Raw genomic sequence first — 19,530 nt, forward strand, 5'->3', positions numbered from 1 at the left:
AATGAGACTGTCCTCCACCACCACGGCTCTCTTCATTAACCAGCCTTTGAAATACAGCAAGTGGCTGAGACCTCGTGCCCCCTGCGCCACAGTGGGATTCTGGTTACCCACCGTCCTGCACCCCCATCAGACAGTTCAGAAATGCTACTTCTGTGCAACACCATGAAAACCTGAGCACTTGTCTGGTTTGTATTTTTTGCTCCTACGTCCTCTCACCATGGAGCTTTGACAAAAATTAATCTCTCCTCAGTTTTAAAAGGAATCTATATTTGTAAATTCGGTGAAAGAATTTTGACCTGGGATCTGGGAGACTGGTGGTCTCCCAGACTGGTGGTCCTGGCTCAGCCACAGACATGCTGAATGGTTTCTGGAAAGCTGTAGAATATTTGTAGATAGCAACTTTCTCATTGAGAAAATAACAAAGTTGGACGTGGTCCACAGGTCAAAACTGTGCTAATGATTGCAATACCTGGGAATGCCAAAGGAAAAGTACTATGTAGATATAAAATTTAATAAATATGTAAACATAATTTTAAATAATAGGCTTAAAATAATATATATTAAATATTTATATATTTTTAATAAAAAATATATAAATATTTTTCTTCAAATTGCCATATATATGGCCATATACATATATATACATACTGTATGTGTATATATATATACTGTATGTATATATGTGTGTGTGTATATATATGTATATATAATAAAATATGGCAATTCCAAAGGGGGGTGAAATACACATATTTGTGTGTCTGGGATCAGTATTGTAAATAAGCTCTCTGGGTGACCCTGAAGATTAGACAGGTCTAGAAGTCACTAGAGAAAAAGGTCATCAGTCTTTTCCTGGTTAGCATTCCATGATAGGAATGTTGAGTGTTTTTTCTTCCTACCTATTCCCAGGAGCCTGGAGGCTGTGCATGGAACGGAGTGAGTGAACCAGGGTCTCCAAAGATGTCTAAGAGGTCAAAGGGGTCCACACTAAGAAGGGAAGAGGAGGTGCCCTCTGTCTCCCAACCAGGAAATCCACCACACTTGCTAGAAGGGCACTTCCTTAGAGCAGAAGTAAGGGCGAATACCCTGGTTGCCTCCAGGGACAGGCTGGGGTCAGTTTAGAGCTTTCTACCACCCCTGCCCTGACCTGTGGCACAGGAGGCTTTGTTTGAAGAAGGGCTGCCTTATGATTTAAATTAGGCCATGAAGATCAGTTCTGCATGTGGATTTGATGTTCTGATTACAGATTTCCCACCATTTAGGAATCCATATCTCCATTCTCTAGAAGCACTTACCCTGTGGAAAGGGGGCTAAGTTGCTGACAGTCTCCGAAATCTGGCCCCAGAGGAACCGCCAAACTATGTAACTTTGACCTCTTCTCTGCACCTTTCAGTGCTTCTGAGGTCTTACCTGTAAATTAGGATGTTGGCTGATATTTGTAAGGTCCTTACTAGCTACAGAAGGATGCAAAATGAATTTTTAAAAAACTTCTGTGGCCACCATTTAGATAGTCTAATTAAAAGATATATATATATACATATATTATGTATATATGTATCATTATTTAATGATATTTAGTTTCTAGTGACAAAAAAGACACAAACTGAGTATATATATAAGTAATGAAATGGCTGCATATTGTAACACATCCATGCACAGACGTTTAAAAGCCATTTCAAAAGGTGAACTCTATCTATTGCCCTTGAGGGATGTCCATAATGAGTTGTAAAAGTAAGAAATTTATAGAGAATTTAAGCAAGTCAAAGAAATATGTGTGTATATGAATTTCATGCTTTTAACAAAAAGCACCAAAAGTGTTTGTCTATATGTTTTACATGTATATTGAAAATGGATGCAAAGATGCCCATCATGCTATTAATACTGGTTTCCTAGAGGGACAAAGGATGGGCTGAAGAAATATTATTAGCTATTCTTTTCATCGCTTCAAACGGATTCACTGGTGGTAGTGAAGACAAGTTTCTGTTGCAATTTTTGGAAGATTAGATAGATAGATAAACCCAAACAGCTTTCCTTATCACAGCTCTTCTCCTAGGAAAGGCACAGGAGGTGTGGGTAGAAATTAAAAATCTGATTCACCCAAGCTACTGGAAAACATTCCCACAAAATCAGGTTTCTCCTCTCTTGATCTCCATTGCCACTGCCCTGGGGGCTCACCATCTCCTGCCAGTGTTGCCGCATCAACCTCTTAACTAATGTCTTTGCTCTCAGTTCCACCCATGCATTTTTCACATTGCTGCCAATGAAATATTTCTCACATCTGCTTGTGTCACTCCCCTTCTTGAAAGCATTCAGTGACTTCCCACTGTGTATAGGATACAGTCTACACTCTTTAGTAGAACAAACTAGGCTCATTACAATCAAGTTCTAAATTTTTTTTGTTCAATTTTATCTACAGGCATTTCTTTTTCATATTCTATGCTCCAGACATTGAACTGTTCATCATTTGCTGTTGTTTGTTTTTAAAATATTTATTTTACTTTTAAAAATTTATTTATTTATTTTTGGCTGCACTGGGTCTTCGGCCCTGCACGCAGGCTTTCTCTAGCTGCAGCTAGCGGGGGCTACTCTTCGTTGTGGTGAACAGGCTTCTCATTGCGGTGGCTTCTCTTGTTGCAAAGCACGGGCTCTAGGCACACAGGCTTCAGTAGTTGTGGCTCGCGGGCTCTAGAGAGCGGGCTCTAGAGCGCAGGCTCAGTAGCTGTGGCTCATGGGCTTAGTTGCTCCGTGGCATGTGGGATCTGCATGTGGGATCTTCCCGGACCAGGGCTCGAACCCATATCCTCTGCATTGGCAGGCAGATTCTTAACCACTGTGCCACCAGGGAAGTCCTTGCTGTTGTTTTTAAGACATCTTTTGCCTTTTCATGGCTTAATGTTGTTTCATATGCTATTTCCCTTCAGTCTGAATTGGGTTCTCTCTATACATTTCTGGTGAACTCTTCCATATCCTTCAAGTCCCAATCTAGATATCCTCACCTGCGAAAAAGTTAATTTGTATATTGGAACCCACAAAATGAAGGCCACCCCAGTGACCCAGCCAGCATCATATATCTAAACCTAGGTCAGCCTGCACTTATGGAAAACCTAACATATACCAATTACAGTCTTCCAATTCAGCTTTAGCTAGCTTACCTTACCCTAGAAGATAGGACCTGTTAGCCTTATAAGGAAATCCCAACTGCCTAGCCAATCATGCCTTGGTTTTGTGTTGCCTCTTTTAATGCTCTGTAAAACTCGCTCTAGGGGCTTCCCTGGTGGCACAGTGGTTGAGAGTCTGCCTGCCGATGCAGGGGACATGGGTTCGTGCCCCGGTCCTGGAAGATCCCACATGCCGCGGAGCGGCTAGTCCCGTGAGCCATGGCCGCTGAGCCTGCGCGTCCAGACCCTGTGCTCCGCAATGCGAGAGGCCGGAACAGTGAGAGGCCCACGTACCGCAAAAAAAAAAAAAAAAAAAAAAAAAAAAAAAAACTCGCTCTTGCCCCAAATCCCTTAGGAACATTGCTCCACTACTTGTAAAACACTTGTATTCCCCCAACCATGGATTGTTTTCCCTTGAATAAAGGACATCAAACACGTTACTATATTGTTTTATTTTTGTCATTTGACACCTGTATAAAGACTATCTTTAATGCCACCCTCAAGAGTGAGTCATCCATACTCTTACAACATCCATAGAATATCTCTATTCTAAAGCTTACTACTATTCTCTTGGCAATTTATATACTTACCTTTATCTTCCTAGAATGAAAACTCCACTGCACAATGCTCAATGAATTTTGCATAAATTATATTTACCTCTAATCTTTCTGAAATATTTTAAAATATTGCAGCAAAAAAACAGATTATAGATTCCAAAGGATAAGACTGGTAGTTTAAAATCTGTTTTCAAATGACCAAGTGAGTACATGATTAAATATTGATAACATAAAAGGAACACCCACCTGTGCTAATTATTACCATTTTAATGATTGCTTCATTTGGTTACTACCACCCCCAAAACTCTTGGAATACCTCTCTTCTACCTACTCCCCCACAAAACAGTGTGAGGTAGATGAAATAACATTCTCTTGGGCACCAAAAGTTTGAAAGTTTTAAATCCTGATTCTGTTTCTTTGGACTGTTTGAGATCTAGCACACTCTTGACTTTTCTGTACCTCACTGTGCTCATCTATTCAATGGGGACAGTGATAAACGACTGCTTCACAGGGTGATTGTGAAGTTGAACCAACAAGAATGTTAAAGTTCTACATGAACCTAAGTTGTTGTTACTTTTTTTAGAAGCTGCCCTTCCTCCTACAATATTCATTTGCCTCTTCTCTGATCATTCTTCTGATGGGAAATCAGAGGAGCAATCATGGTCATCCTGAGAAAAAGCATAACATGTACACCTAGCTCATTTAAGGAAACCTGTTAGATCAAAATGAAGATGTCCCACACCAAGCATTATCAGGCAATTATTTTCTGCAACAAAAATATTCATTCTGCAAAAGTATCATTATCTGCTTCATTTAAGTATCAAAGTCTTCAGAATGCATACAATATCTTAAATTACAAAAAAAATCACTTCACACACACACACTTTCAATCAGTTAGATCAAGGCTTTCCCTTCCAATTTCTTCTATGAACACCATTTTCTTCCACTCCACAGAGGCAGAGTGAAAGTGAAATTTGCTGAGACTTGGAGATAGGCTAATTTTGGTTGCAATCAGGGCTCTAACACTTACTATGCGCAAAGTATTTAAGTTCTCTGAGCCTCCATTTCTAAATTAGTCAAAAGGATTTACTACCTAGCTTGCAAGGTTATTAAGAAAATAGAATAAAATACATAAAGTGCCTGGCACATAATATGTGCTCAAAAATAACAGCTACTATTTTTAATATGTTTCATCATCATACGCTTTAAATATCTTCTCTAAATCAAAAAGCTGGTCAGTTTTGATGCAAGCAGGAAGTCGGAGACCTCTGTCACACACAAATTAGTCAATGTGTAAAAGACAAAAACCCAAAACATTATCCTCTTTAATGATATTTCCCAAGTATACTCTGAGACGCTAATGTTTAATCACAGCTAAAACTTGATTGGGTTACAACTCTGGTCCTAGGACAAAGCAGGAAGAACTGTATTAATAATAATTATCAGTATTCATTAGGTAAATGGAATAGAAAACAGGTATGAACAGCGTTCCAGGAAAGACAGTTTCATAGACTGATATTGTCGATGAAATATCAGTTTCTTACTGTTTAAAAGTCATTGATTCTAATTAATCTGGGAGACAGGATGGTGATTGGACTATAGTCTCTGCTATCTGGCTGGGTTCAAATCCCAGCTTTGCCACTTCCCACCTATGTGAGTAGAAATTAGTCCTGTCAAAAAGGAACTCAAAAGGGGACACCACTGTCAGACGGGGAATCTACACCAAAAGGAACAACAGTCATTGAGAATTTACCATGTGCCAGACATTCAATGGTTATGCTATGTATTGATACCTTATCTATGTGAAATAGCCCAATGAGGTGGACACAGTTATTAGCCCTATTTTTAGGAAGAAAAATCTGTGATGCAGAGAGGTTATATAAATCCTCCAATGTCACACAGTCCGAAATGACAAACCCATGCACAGAGCCTGTGCACATTGCCACAATCATTATCTCATTGGTCATTAAAAAGAACTGGATATGATGTGTTAGAAACGTTTGCCTTTCAAATGTTGGTTGTCCATACACATATAAATCAAAAATTTGCAATTGTTGTATCATAAATTTGAACAGAATCTCAGCGCACTTGCAGGCACTACACTGGCTCTGTGTCCAAAGCATCTATTACCCTTGAAATGTATTTCAGCTTAATTGTACTATATAGCCAAAGAGACTTCTTATGTCATGAGTGATGTCATGAGTGACTTTCAGTGGTCGGTAAACAGCATTATACACTGACTACCAAAGAAGAGAAAACAGACCTAGAGTTCGGCTGACATAACTTTTTCATGCCACATCGAAGAAGACTGAGGTGCAATATAATTGAATAAAACCCTACCAATATGGACACAAACTACTTTCATGGCAGAGCTGAAACTTGAATTTTGAACTCTTGACTCACAGTCTGGAAAACTGTTCAACTGCACAAAACCTCAGCAAAGGGGAATGAACAACATTTAAGAATACTCATAACACTGCAATTTCCTGTTCAATTTCCAGCCATCTTCGTTAGACTTTGGGCCCTTAAAGGTCTCATGATTAACGTATTCAGCATCCCCAGATGCCCCGGTTTTGGTAAATAGAAGACGGTCAATAGATTTTTGATGAATGAGTGAAAGGAAAAGGAGGTCATATTTAAGAATGGTTATCTGTTGGCAGACTAATAACATGAATTAGATTTCTCCTCGTCAGCCACCCCTAGAGAGCTTTATTTGCACCAACCTCATGGAACTAGCTTCAGTCTATGTGTACTCAGGTAGCTCTTCCGCTAGCATAGAAACTTCCTGATGGCACACACTTTGTTTCCTTTGTGTTTCCCCGCAAAGCACACACGCCCCCACCGATAATCCTAGCCTAATGCCTGTCACATTTTAGGTGCTCATGACATGTTTATTGAATAGAACTGAATCTATAATCAAAAGGTTAACCAGAATGATCTGGCAAGGACGCTTTTTTTTTTTTAATTGGGGTATAGTTGTTTTACAGTGTTGTGTTAGTTTCTGCTGTACAGCGAAGTGAATCAGCTATATGTATACATATATCCCCTGTTTTTTGGATCTCCTTCCCATTTAGCTCACCACAGAGCACTGAATAGATTTTCCTGTGCTATACAGCAGGTTCTTATTAGTTATCTATTTTATACATTAGTGTATATATGTCAATCCCAATCTCCCAATTCATCCCACCCTGCCCCCTTTCCCCCCTTCGTGTCCATGTATTTGTTCTCTACGTCTCTGTCTCTATTTCTGCCTTGCAAACAGATTCATCTGTACCATTTTTCCAGATGCCACATATATGCGTTAATATACGATAGGTCAAGGACATTTTCAATCCTAGCAATCCATAATTTTGGAGTGCTACAGAGGTATCTTCTACAACGTCCTCAGTTGCTTCTGTATCTTTTTACTAAGCCACCTGTGATCCAGACAGTCCATGGTGAGGGAATGCCCAAGAAAGACTCATGTATTTTCATCTATACCATTCCTTGGGATACCAAGCTTGGAAATAAATACTTCCTTTGCCAATGCGTTCTAAGACGGCATGTACTATACCCAGATGCCAGCAAGGGGATTTTAAACAATGGTGCAACATTGTTAATTTTATATTTATTTTCTTTTATTTATTTTACTTCATTTTTACTTTTCTTTATTCCTAAGAATGGTAAACATAGTAATTCTTGAATCCAATCAAATATATCTCAAGTTTTATTAAGCAGGGCCAAACTATATTCTTACATCAGAGGCCAAAATAAAGGGTCCTTACATTCTTCAGAGAATATCTAACATGAACCATACTTCTGATAGATTATGCCAGGATAACATGAGAATTGAGCTCATGATCTAAGATTTTTGCTGTATGGGAAAGTCAGAAAGCACTGGGTCTTTACAGTAAACTACTAGAAGGAGTCAGGATGCCCAGAAAACTGAATTCCTGCCAGAGTAAAACATTTTGTGTTATTTACAAGTGGGAGTTGTCAGGTCAGCTAAATCAATTATTCACCATTTGTTCAATTTGGCTTTGTATAAATCTTCATTTTCTCACACTGCAAATTCCCCATTTATCATGAAGACATGCACAGTCAGTAATGAGAGTAGAATGTCAAACATTAAACTGAGGACAGTTGCAAAATTTACAAGTTCTGCCTCCTCAGCTGGCTTCATTTCTCTGCATCTTTCCCTTGCCCAACAGCCGTTATGTAGCCTGATTTTCCAATGCAAGTCATAAGCAGAAGTACTATCTCATCACCCAATAAGCAAGAGTTGTACAACATTTTGTTTATGATTTGGAAACCAAGAATTCCAGCTGATACCTCACTTGGGAGGCTGGTGAGGGTTGTCAAAAACAAATAATAACTGTAATAATAGCTCTAACAACAACCATTTCTATTTTGCCTATTTTGTGGAAACAACTGTGCAAAGCACTTAACATATTTTATTTAATCCTGACAACACGCTATGAAGGTATTATTTATACCACTTTACAGCTGAATAAGCTGAGATTTGAGATGTTAAGAAGCTAGTTGAAGGTCACAGGTTAGTATTAGCAGAGGCAGGATTCTAGCAAACCAGATGCATCTGATAAATGGTAATTCTGATCCCATCCCTTCCTTCTCTTAATTTCTCTTCTTGAGCATGGGTCATCGGGCCTTTTTATCTCTCTGGCCACCATTGCTGAGCGCTCTAATTTCAGCAACATCTCTACCCCAAAGCCACTTTTGGGATGACCTTTTATTAACGACATGAGCCATTTATGAGAATATTTCTAAACTCTGACTTTGGAATCAATACCTGCTTATCAATCAACCGTAGGAAATTCTCTGCAGGAGCCCTGAGAAAGAAAATAAGACCTAAGAGGAAGCACCTGCATAATTAAAAAGGACAAGCCCCCTCACCCTTACAAGGCAAAAAGAAGGAGCAAAAAAGATTTTAAAATTGATGGAAAATTCAGTCCCAAAGACCCAATCCTGGACCACATGAATTATTTTATAGCTCTGAACCTTGAACTGAGTCACTTGAATCACTGGCATTTGCTGAAGAGCTCTGCTGATGCGTAGTGGGCACAGGGCTAACCCAGGGGACTTGGGGCTCTGAAGTCAGATTGGTGACTTGGGCCTGGGACAGGCATCTCTCACAGTGGATTGGAGCAATAGCGGTGGTCAGTACAATAGATGCAGCTCTTGTATCTCACATTTGCTGTATAAAGAAGCTTCTCTTCTTACCCACTTCTGGCTTTAAAAGGAGGCTGTAATGTAGAACTTTTTTTAAGAGCCACATTTCCTAGGTTCAAATTGTGGCTCCTCTGCCTACTAACCATGTGACTCTGTGAAAGTCATATACCCTCTGTAAGCCTCCGTCTCCCCATCCCTGAAATATTGGCAATCTTTCATAAGTACAAATGAAGCAGTGAGTCAGAGTAAAATTTTATCAGCTTTGTTGACTGCCAACAGATGGCAAGAATCATTGCTGACATATTATTGTATCTTTAGATTTCTGATGAACAACTGTATTTATGAAATGCATTTAGGAAACCAGTTCATAATTAGAGGAGCTTCCATACTGGGGTCTTGGAGAGCCTCACTGATTGCATATTATAGCTGTATATCAATATCAAGTTATCTACTACAGTAGTTTCCAAACTAGGTTCCCCTGGGCCTAGGGTGCCACAATGGAGCTTCAAAAATCTCTTGGGGGAATAGGAGAGGTGAGTGCCAGTGAATAGATGAGTTTCTTACCCTCCAACCCTTCTTTAGGCAAAGCATCTATGACATAATAAGAAATACATATTTGGCCTCTGCTCCAGTTCCTGAAACAGATCTCCTAAAACCCTTGTAATTTCCTGAGTGATGGGAGTGATAAGAAAGTCTTACACAAACCTCCTCAATCCCTTGAAATTTCCTGGGTTATAGGAGCTTCTTTTGTTTTAATGAGGAGACTCTTGGTGGGCTCCTGGATGGCTTCAGGCTAGGAGCTGGTCACCAGAAAAATCAAGCCATGACTGGAAGTTTAGAACTTTCAGCTCCACCTACCCCCAATCTCTGAGGAGGGGAGAGAGGCTAGAGATTGAGTTAAAATTCAGTCATGTTTATAGGATGATGCATTCATAAAAATTCCTAAACTACAGAGTTCAGAGAGCTTCTGAGTTGGTGAACACATCCACATGCCAGGAGGGTGGTGACCCCAACTCTACAGGGACAGAAGCTCCTGTGCTGGAGACCCTTGCAGAACGCACCCTCTATACCTCTTCATCTAGCTGTTCACTTGTGTCCTTTATAAGATCCTTTATAAGAAACCAGTCCATGTAAGCAAAGTGTTTCCCTGAGCTCTCTATTTTACCAAATTACCAAACCTGAAGAAGGGGTGGTGGGAACCCACAATTTTATAGCCAGTTGTTCATAAGTACAGGTGACAACATAGACTGGTGATTGGCATCTGAAGTGAGGTCAGTCTTCTGAGACTGAGCCCTTAACTTGTAGGGTCTGTGCTAACTCCAGGTAGATAGTGTAGGATTTGAATTAAATTGTAGGACGCCCAGCTGGTATCCAGAGTTGGGGTACTGGTGGTTGGTATCAGGAAAAATCCCACACATTTGGTGTCAGCAGTATTGTGAATAGAGAAACAGTTTTCCTTTCGTACCTTTACTATTATCTGCACCATGCATTGAGATTCTAAGTAATATTTTACTTGCTTTGGGGGACCTATTGATAGAAAAACGAACAGGAATAACAAAGGATTAATTCACTCCCAGAGTTAAGTGGCTTGGCCATGATCATGTTGAATGGGTTGGGACCACAAAATAGGACCCAGTTCCACCTCTAACTCCTATTACGGGTGCTGAGTTAATGTTATTGTGTGATTCCAGCTCTTTACCTTGGTCCAGCAGAGTCTGGTAATGCCCATTTGGAGGTTCAGGAGGTCACAGATGGGTTGTGAGGAAATAGCCTGAATGCTTCGTTCACTGGCTGGCTCTGGTGGGATGATTTTGAGGTGGTGAACTTAAGGGAACAAGGAGGAAAAAGTATAAAAAGCTTGGCATTGCTCCCTCAGCCCCTAGCTTCCTCCGCTGACTCATGTGGGGAACAAAAACACAGGAAAAAATACAGAATACCTGTGCCTTATTTCATAATGAAGCGGTCTTTAGGGCACCCTGGGAAGTAGTGACTAAGCTGTGAATCTTGAGACCAAGTGGAAGACCAGCACTTCTTGTAACATTTCTAAAGCCAGTCTTTTAACCCATATTTTTAAATGTTACCTAAGAAAACTTTAATAAAAGATTGATCGGAAAACAGAATGGCAGTTCCTCTAATAATTAAATACAGAATTACTATATGATCCAGGAATTCCACCCCTGGGCATATATTCAAAAAAACTGAAAGCAGGGTCTTTGAACAGATATTCACGCACCCATTATTCATAATGGCATTATTCACAATAGCCAAAAGGGGGAAGCAACCCAAGTGTTCATCAGTGGATAAATGGATAAGTAAAATGCGGTATACACATGCAATAGAATGTTACTCTGCCTTAAAAAGGAATGAAATCCTGACTCATGTTACAGCATGGATAAACCCTGAAGACGTTACACAAAATGAAATAAGCCAAACACAAAAGGGCAAATGCCCTATGATTCCACCTATATTAGGTACCTAGAGGAGTCATATTTGGAGACAGAAAGTAGAATGGAGGCTGCCAGGGGCTAGGAAGAAGGAGGAACAGATTGCTATTGTTTAATAGGTACAGAGTTTCAGTTTGGGAGGATGAAAAGTTTCCGGAAATGGATGGTGGTGATGGTTACACAGCACTGTGAATGTACTTAATGCCACTGAACTATACACTTCAAAATGGTCAAAATGACAAATTTTATGTTACGTATGTTTTAACACAATGAAAAAAAAAGATTAATTCTAGGCAGCTTTTTGAGAAGTACAGATATGTATATGGTATTTAACGAAGAAGAAAAATTCAAGGCGCTACACCCATATACACTTTGCCCTTTAACTCCATTCTGACACCTCCCAATTAGGACTTTATTACTGAGAGTACAGTAAACAGGATGCCCATTGGGGCGGGAACTGGATTTCTGGGGAAGGATCTTGGATTGAATCTTTTTAGGAAAAATCGCATAACTCTGATTTATTATTAGTATCTTAATGCTGTGAGTTATTTTAAAGAGATATCACTTTTCTCAGCTGCCACCTGGAGGGAAGAAGTGGCTCAGACCTCAGGAATGGTCACTTGTAAGCACACCGGAGACATGGCCCCTTCCTGCCACTCCGTACACAACAGCTCTCACAGCACATTGTTCAGGGATATCCTTATCTTTTTATGGAAAGCCTAGAAGAGAAACAAGGGCCCCTTCCTATGAGGCTGTGGAGAGGGAAAACATGAAATCAGTGTATGCAAAACTGCTCAGCAAGTCCCTCGCACAAAGCAGGCACCCAAGGAGTATTCCAGAACTTAGACAGGAACTGTCTACTATATCCCAGTATTTTCACATTTATCCAAAAGTAATAATCAAGTATCTATCATGTGCCTGGCTCTTTACAAATCACAGATGGTAAAACAATGAATCAAAGTCTCTGCTTTCATTCTAGGAGGAGGACAGAGAATATACAAATAACTACACACTGCCTGTGGAAATAACGGATAAGAAGAAAGATAAAGAAGCAAAGTAAGAAGGAAAGAGAGTAGTGGGGAAGGGTGTCCTTTTTTCTGGAGCCACTTGGGAAAACTCTTAACATCAGATGACATTTGAACAGAGACCTGAAAGGCAGGTCTTTGTATACAGACAGATGCATGAAAGGCAGACTGGGCAGTGGGAGCAGCAGGTAAAATTCCCTCTGGTGGGGACAGGCTTAGAAAGTTGCCTAGAAGCCACTGTGGCTAGAACAGAGTAGGAGACAGTAGGAGTGTTGGAATATGAGGTCAGAGAAGTGTGTAAGTGTGTGCAAGTGCATGTGTGTGCGGATTATGTAGAGCATGGCTTAGAAAATGTCTTCTGCAAAAAGCCATTAGCAAATATTTTAGATTTGTGGGCCATACAGTCTCTGTTGCAGGCGTTCAGCTCTGCGGTTGTAGTGTGGAAGCAGACATAGAAAAAAGCTAAACAAATGAGCAATAAAAACAAAACAGGAAAAGTCACAAAGGCAATGGTGAGGACATTGGCCTTCATCCTGTACGACACAAAGTCACTGGAGGAAAAATCAAAAATCACCTAGGAACAAATGACAATGAAAACATAATGACCCAAAACCTATGGGATGCAGCAAAGGCAGTTCTAAGAGGGAAGTTTATAGCAATACAATCCTACCTCAAGAAACAAGAAACATCTCAAATAAACAACCTAACCTTACACCTAAAGCAATTAGAGAAAGAAGAACAAAAAAACCCCAAAGTTAGCAGAAGGAAAGAAATCATAAAGATCAGATCAGAAATAAATGAAAAAAAAATGAAGGAAACAATCGCAAAGATCAATAAAACTAAAAGCTGGTTCTTTGAGAAGATAAACAAAATTGATCAACCATTAGCCAGACTCATCAAGAAAAAATAGGGGGAAGACTCAAATCAATAGAATCAGAAATTAAAAAGGAGAAGTAATAACTGACACTGCAGAAATACAAAGGATCATGAGAGATTACTACAAGCAACTGTATGCCAATAAAATGGACAACCTGGAAGAAATGGAAAAATTCTTAGAAAAGCACAACCTTCTGAGACTGAACCAAGAAGAAATAGAAAATATAAACTGACCAATCATGAGCACTGAAATTGAGACTGTGATTAAAAATCTTCCAACAAACAAAAGCCCAGGACCAGATGGCTTCACAGGCGAATTCTATCAAACATTTGGAGAAGAGCTAACACCTATCCTCAAACTCTTCCAAAATAGAGCAGGGGGAGGAACACTCTCAAACTCATTCTACGAGGCCACCATCACCCTGATACCAAAACCAGACAAAGATGTCACAAAGAAAGAAAACTACAGGCCAATATCACTGATGAACATAGATACAAAAATCCTCAACAAAATACTAACAAACAGAATCCAACAGCACATTAAAAGGATCATACACCATGATCAAGTGGGGTTTATCCCAGGAATGCAAGGATTCTTCAATATATGCAAATCAATCAATGTGATAAACCATATTAATAAATTGAAGGAGAAAAACCATATGATCATCTCAGTAGATGCAGAAAAAGCTTTTGACAAACTTCAACACCCATTTATGATTAAAAAAACCCTCCAGAAAGTAGGCATAGAGGGAACTTACCTCAACATAATAAAGGCCATCTATGACATACCCACAGCCAACATAGTTCTCAATGGTGAAAAACTGAAACCACTTTCTCTAAGATCAGGAACAAGACAAGGTTGCCCACTGTCACCACTCTTACTCAACATAGTTTTGGAAGTTTTAGCCACAGCAATCAGAGAAGAAAAAGAAATAAAAGGAATCCAAATCGGAAAAGAAGAAGTAAAGCTGCCACTGTTTGCAGATGACATGATACTATACATAGAGAATCCTAAAGATGCTACCAGAAAACTACTAGAGCTAATCAATGAATCTGGTAAAGTAGCAGAATACAAAATTAATGCACAGAAATCCCTTGCATTCCTATACACTAATGAGGAAAGCTCTGAAAGAGAAATTAAGAAAACACTTCCATTTACCACTGCAACAAAAAGAAGAAAATACCTAGGAATAAACCTACCTAAGGAGACAAAAGACCTGTATGCAGAAAACGATAAGATACTGATGAAAGAAATTAAAGATGATACAAACAGATGCAGAAATATACCATGTCCTTGGACTGGAAGAATCAACATTGTGAAAATGACTATACTACCCAAAGCAATCTATAGATTCAATGCAATCCCTATCAACCTACCAAGGGCATTTTTCACAGAATTAGAACAAAAAATTTCACAATTTGTATGGAAACACAAAAGACCCCGAATAGCCAAAGCAACCTTGAGAAAGAAAAATGGAGCTGGAGGAATCAGGCTCCTGGACTTCAGACTATATTGCAAAGCTACAGTAATCAAGACAGTATGGTACTGGCACAAAAACAGAAATATAGATCAATGGAACAGGATAGAAAGCCCAGAGATAAACCCATGCACATGGTCAACTTATCTTTGATAAAGGAGGCAAGAACATACAATGGAGAAAGACAGCCTCTTCAATAAGTGGTGCTGGGAAAACTGAACAGCTACATGTAAAAGAATGAAATTAGAACACTCCCTAACACCATACACAAAAATAAACTCAGAATGGATTAAAGACCTAAATGTAAGGCCAGACACTATCAAACTCTTAGAGGAAAACATAGGCAGAACACTCTATGACATAAATCACAGCAAGATCCTTTTTGACCCACCTCCTAGAGAAATGGAAATAAAAACAACAATAAACAAATGGGACCTAATGAAACTTAAAAGCTTTTGCACAGCAGAGGAAACCAAAAACAAGACAAAAAGACAACCCTCAGAATGGGAGAAAACATTTGCAAGTGAAGCAACTGACAAAGGATTCATCTCCAAAATTTACAAGCAGCTCATGCAGCTCAATAACAAAAAAAACAAACAACCCCATCCAAAAATGGGCAGAAGACCTAAATAGACATTTCTCCAAAGAAGATATACAGATTGTTGACAAACACATGAAAGAATGCTCAACATCATTAATCATTAGAGAAATGCAAATCAAAACTACAATGAGAAATCATCTCACACCAGTCAGAATGGCCATCATTAAAAAATCTTGAAACAATAAGTGCTGGTGGGTGTGGAGAAAAGGGAACCCTCTTGCCCTGTTGGTGGGAATGTAAATTGATACAGCCACTATGGAGAACAGTATGGAGGTTCCTTAAAAAACTAAAAATAGAACTACCATACGACCCAGCAATCCCACTACTGGGCACATACCCTGAGAATACCATAATTGAAAAAGAGTCAAGTACCACAATATTCACTGCAACTCTGTTTACAGTAGCCAGGACATGGAAGCAACCTAAGTGTCCATTGACATGAATGGATAAAGAAGATGTGACACATATATACAATGGAATATTACTCAGCCATAAAGAGAAATGAAATTGAGTTATTTGTAGTGAGGTGGATGGACCTAGAGTCTGTCATAAAGAGTGAAGTACATCAGAAAGAGCAAAGCAAATACTGTATGGTAATAGATATATCTGGAATCTAAAAAAAAAAAAAAAAATGGTTCTGAAGAACCTAGGGGCAGGACAGGAATAAAAAAGCCGACATAGAGAATGCACTTGAGGACATGGGGAGGGGGAAGGGTAAGCTGGGACGATGTGAGAGAATAGCATGGACATATATACACTACCAAATGTAAAATAGACAGCTAGTGGGAAGCAGCCGCATAGCACAGGGAGATCATCTCAGTGGTTTGTGACCACTTAGAGGGGTGGGATAGGGAGGGTGGGAGGGAGACGCAAGATGGAAGAGATATTGGGATATACGTATATGTATAGCTGACTCACTTTTGTTATAAAGCAGAAACTAACACACCATTGTAAAGCTATTATACGCCCTAAAGATGTTTAAAAAAGTACTCACTGGAGGGTTTTTAACACAAGTGACAAGATATAACTTCCGGGGCTTCCCCGGTGGCGCAGTGGTTGAGAGTCCACCTGCTGATGCAGGGGACACGGGTTTGTGCCCCAGTCCAGGAAGATCCCGCATGCCACGGAGCGGCTAGGCCCGTGAGCCATGGCCGCTGAGCGGCTAGGCCCGTGAGCCATGGCCACTGAGCCTGCGCGTCTGGAGCCTGTGCTCCGCAGCGGGAGAGGCCACAACAGTGAGAGGCCCACCTACTGCAAAAAAAAAAAAAAAAAGATAGGACTTACATTTAGAATGAACCCTCTGGAAACCAGGTGACCCTTTTGGAGGCTTTTACAATAATGAGGTGATTTGCATTTGGGTGGGGAGAAGCATATGTTTTGAAAGTGGGGCCATTGTGAGTTGCCAGCAGATTGGATTTGGGGTATAAGCAACAGGAGTAGGGATGGCAGTCAGCTTCATGGCCTGCATGATGGGCCGAATGAAGCTTCTATTGACTGGGTCATGAAAGACTGTCAGAGGAAGAACTTTGTGGGAATATCAAGGGTTTGCATTTTCACATGTTCAGCTTGAGATGCCAAGAAGCATCCAGGTGGAGATGCCAAGTGGACAGGTGAGTTTAGAATTCTTAGGGAAGATTAGGACCAGACACATCAATGAGAAAGTCACTGGTGTATGGGCAGAACTGAAAGCAATGGATGGAATCAGACCAGATGGGAGATTAGAGGGATTAATTACATAGAGTGTACAATGTACCCTGAACAGTGGGTTCATGCCATGGTTAAAGTTAAGGCCTTGGAACAGGCTAGCCTGAGGGTAAATATGTTCTTAAGCAAGTTAGGTAATCTCCCTAGGCCTCCATCTACTCAACTGAATCCAACTCATAATAGTGTTATGAAGATTAATATACCCAGTACCTGCTAAGCTCTCAGAAAATATGTCATTCTCCTGCTTGAAACCTGTCATGACCTCTCTTTGCTCTTAAAATAAAGTCTACAACCCCTGGCATGGCCTCCAAGATGCTACCTAGACTTGGCCCCTGCTGGCCTCTCCAGCTTTCCCTGCCCCAGTCTCCCTCTCAGTCTCCAGGTTCTTCTCACCTGATCTCGGTTCTGGTCCCTGGCCATGCCAAGGCATTCCAAACTCACTTCCCTCTTCTGTTCTCCAGGCCCTTGCTCATCCTTTAAATTTCAGCTTAAATGTCACTTCCTTGACCAATGGTTCCCTGGACAAGCTGACAACATCACAACATTTTCAACCCCCCTTCCTGCACATCCGTACTCAAGGTGAAGAGACAATTCATTTGCATTGTTGTTGGCAGATGTGCTGGTGAAGTCTATTCTACTCACTATCAGATGGAGAAAGGGAAGGAAATCAATGTTTTTAAGGTGTCTCTTTGATTTCAGGTACTATATCATGTACATTCTATATATTTTATCCATTAAACTTGCAAAAATTATTGAGGTAAATGTTATTTTTTTTTTGAGATATGGAGATGTGAGGATGAAGAAGTGATAGATTCTATTTATGCAAAATCTTGTAGCCTGAATTCTAGGCCTGTGAACAAGAGCTATTATTGTTTGCCTGTCATTACACATTGCTGTAACATCACCTATAAAAGTAATTATAAAGACAGTAGGGGAAAGCCCCCTCCCTTTCATGTTCCTTTTTCCTGGTGCCTTTATTGAGCAAGGCCCTGTGGGCTAAATTCCCTTTTCGTGGTCCTGTATGTAGATGGCTCCACATTGAAACAGGTGACAACAGATGACTTCCCCTAGCAACCATCAGAGGAACAGGCCACACTTTAGCCTCTGGGAAGGAATAAGAAAGCATGTCACAGTTTTGTTACAGGTGTTAAAAGAAAATTGTTGCATAAAATCAAAACCAGAAAGAAAAGAATAAAAGAGACCAACTGGTTTTGCCCCACAAAGTAGAAAGGGGATACGACTTGGAGTCATCACACCCACCATTTGAGCCTTATTTTGTCACTTTCTGGTTGTGTGACCACAGAAAAGCTGCCATCTTTCTTCTCTGCGTCTCAATTTAATCAAAATGCCAACTTCTGGAGCTTCCCTGGAGGTCTACTTGTTGGGGCCCTGTGCTTCCAGTGCAGGGGTGTGGGTTTCGTCCCTGGTCGGGGAGCTAAGATCCCACGTGGCATGGCCAAAAAATGAAAAATTAAAAAAAAACGGAGTACCAACTTCACCAAGTTGCCATGAGGCTTAACTAAGGTAGGAATATGAAAGGGCTCCTGCTTTCAACTGCTCGTTTTGCTAAAATTGCCACGCATGGTCAAAATGGATGCTGAATGGATTTGAAAGACTTGAAGTATACGCCTGGAGAGAATTTCTGTGTCACATGTATCAGACCATCATTATAGCAGGAGGTAAGTATTCAAGTACACGTGCTTTCCTCTCCAACTCAGGAGTTGTTTTGATCTTGGACAAGGTATAATCTCCATAGTCCTCAGCTAACACATTTATAAAATGATTTGACTGGTGTTTTATTTATCCCCTCATGTGCCCTGGATCCATAGAAGATACCACTTGAGATTGTCTTCTACAGTTGAAATTTATGATTTGGGAAAAGTCTTATTGTAATCAAAGCCCTATAGCAGGCATTTATAATTTTTCTCATCAACCAAATGGGTCAAAAATGTGTATGATGCTATTTAGCCATTATATATATTTGCACTTATTATCTGTCTTTGTTCAAATACACTAGGAGGCCAAATACACTAGGAGCCCTACATCCTGGAGGCCAGTTGGTTTCTTCCAGTGCTTTGCCTATAATTCAAATAAAACTAGGTGGAGAAGTCTCAGATCATGTTAAATTCATCCAGAAGCATTTCTCTAGTTCTTTACATTGGAATCTATTTTAGCATGACTAATAAATCTTTTAAAAAACTAACAATGTGTATTCATTAGGATAGGTAGATCCTGGTCTCCACCAATAACTTCCATTTTCTGGACTTCGAGAAGGATAAATCAGCTTTATTCTCTTTATTCGGACTCATCAAAACAATATCAGTATTTAGAAAATAGTGCCTTTAGAGAATAGGTATCTCCACACCTGTAAATGATGAAAATCAGTTGATTTAGTCACCCTACCTATTCCCATGGACTGTGTCTTGAAAGTCAGCCCAGGATAGCCAGAAGAACCTGAAGAGAGTGGACTTGATGATATTGCCAATCTTATTAACTAACATCAGGTATCAGAAAGTACTTA

The 19,530-nt window shown here is 40.0% G+C and overlaps 1 protein-coding gene across 19 annotated transcripts in view; it reads right to left on the bottom strand.

The window, feature by feature from the left end:
• Positions 1 to 19,530, bottom strand: part of LOC307176302 (uncharacterized protein) — a 619,483-nt gene that overhangs the window by 360,423 nt on the left and 239,530 nt on the right. For 18 of the 19 annotated variants that reach the window (XR_013824694.1, XR_013824695.1, XR_013824696.1 and 15 more), the window contains exon 4: positions 10,581 to 10,705. The exons of the other annotated variant lie outside the window; for it this stretch is intronic. Coding sequence is in view for 5 of the 18 variants with exons in the window: in XM_079902283.1 (XP_079758409.1) it covers positions 10,581 to 10,705 (125 nt within the window). In the remaining 13 variants the exon portion in view is untranslated. The remainder of the gene's footprint in view (positions 1 to 10,580; positions 10,706 to 19,530) is intronic. 19 annotated transcript variants of the gene reach the window in all.

This window comes from Stenella coeruleoalba (assembly GCF_951394435.1).
Source record: "Stenella coeruleoalba genome assembly, chromosome: 17".
Lineage (NCBI taxonomy): Eukaryota > Metazoa > Chordata > Mammalia > Artiodactyla > Delphinidae > Stenella > Stenella coeruleoalba.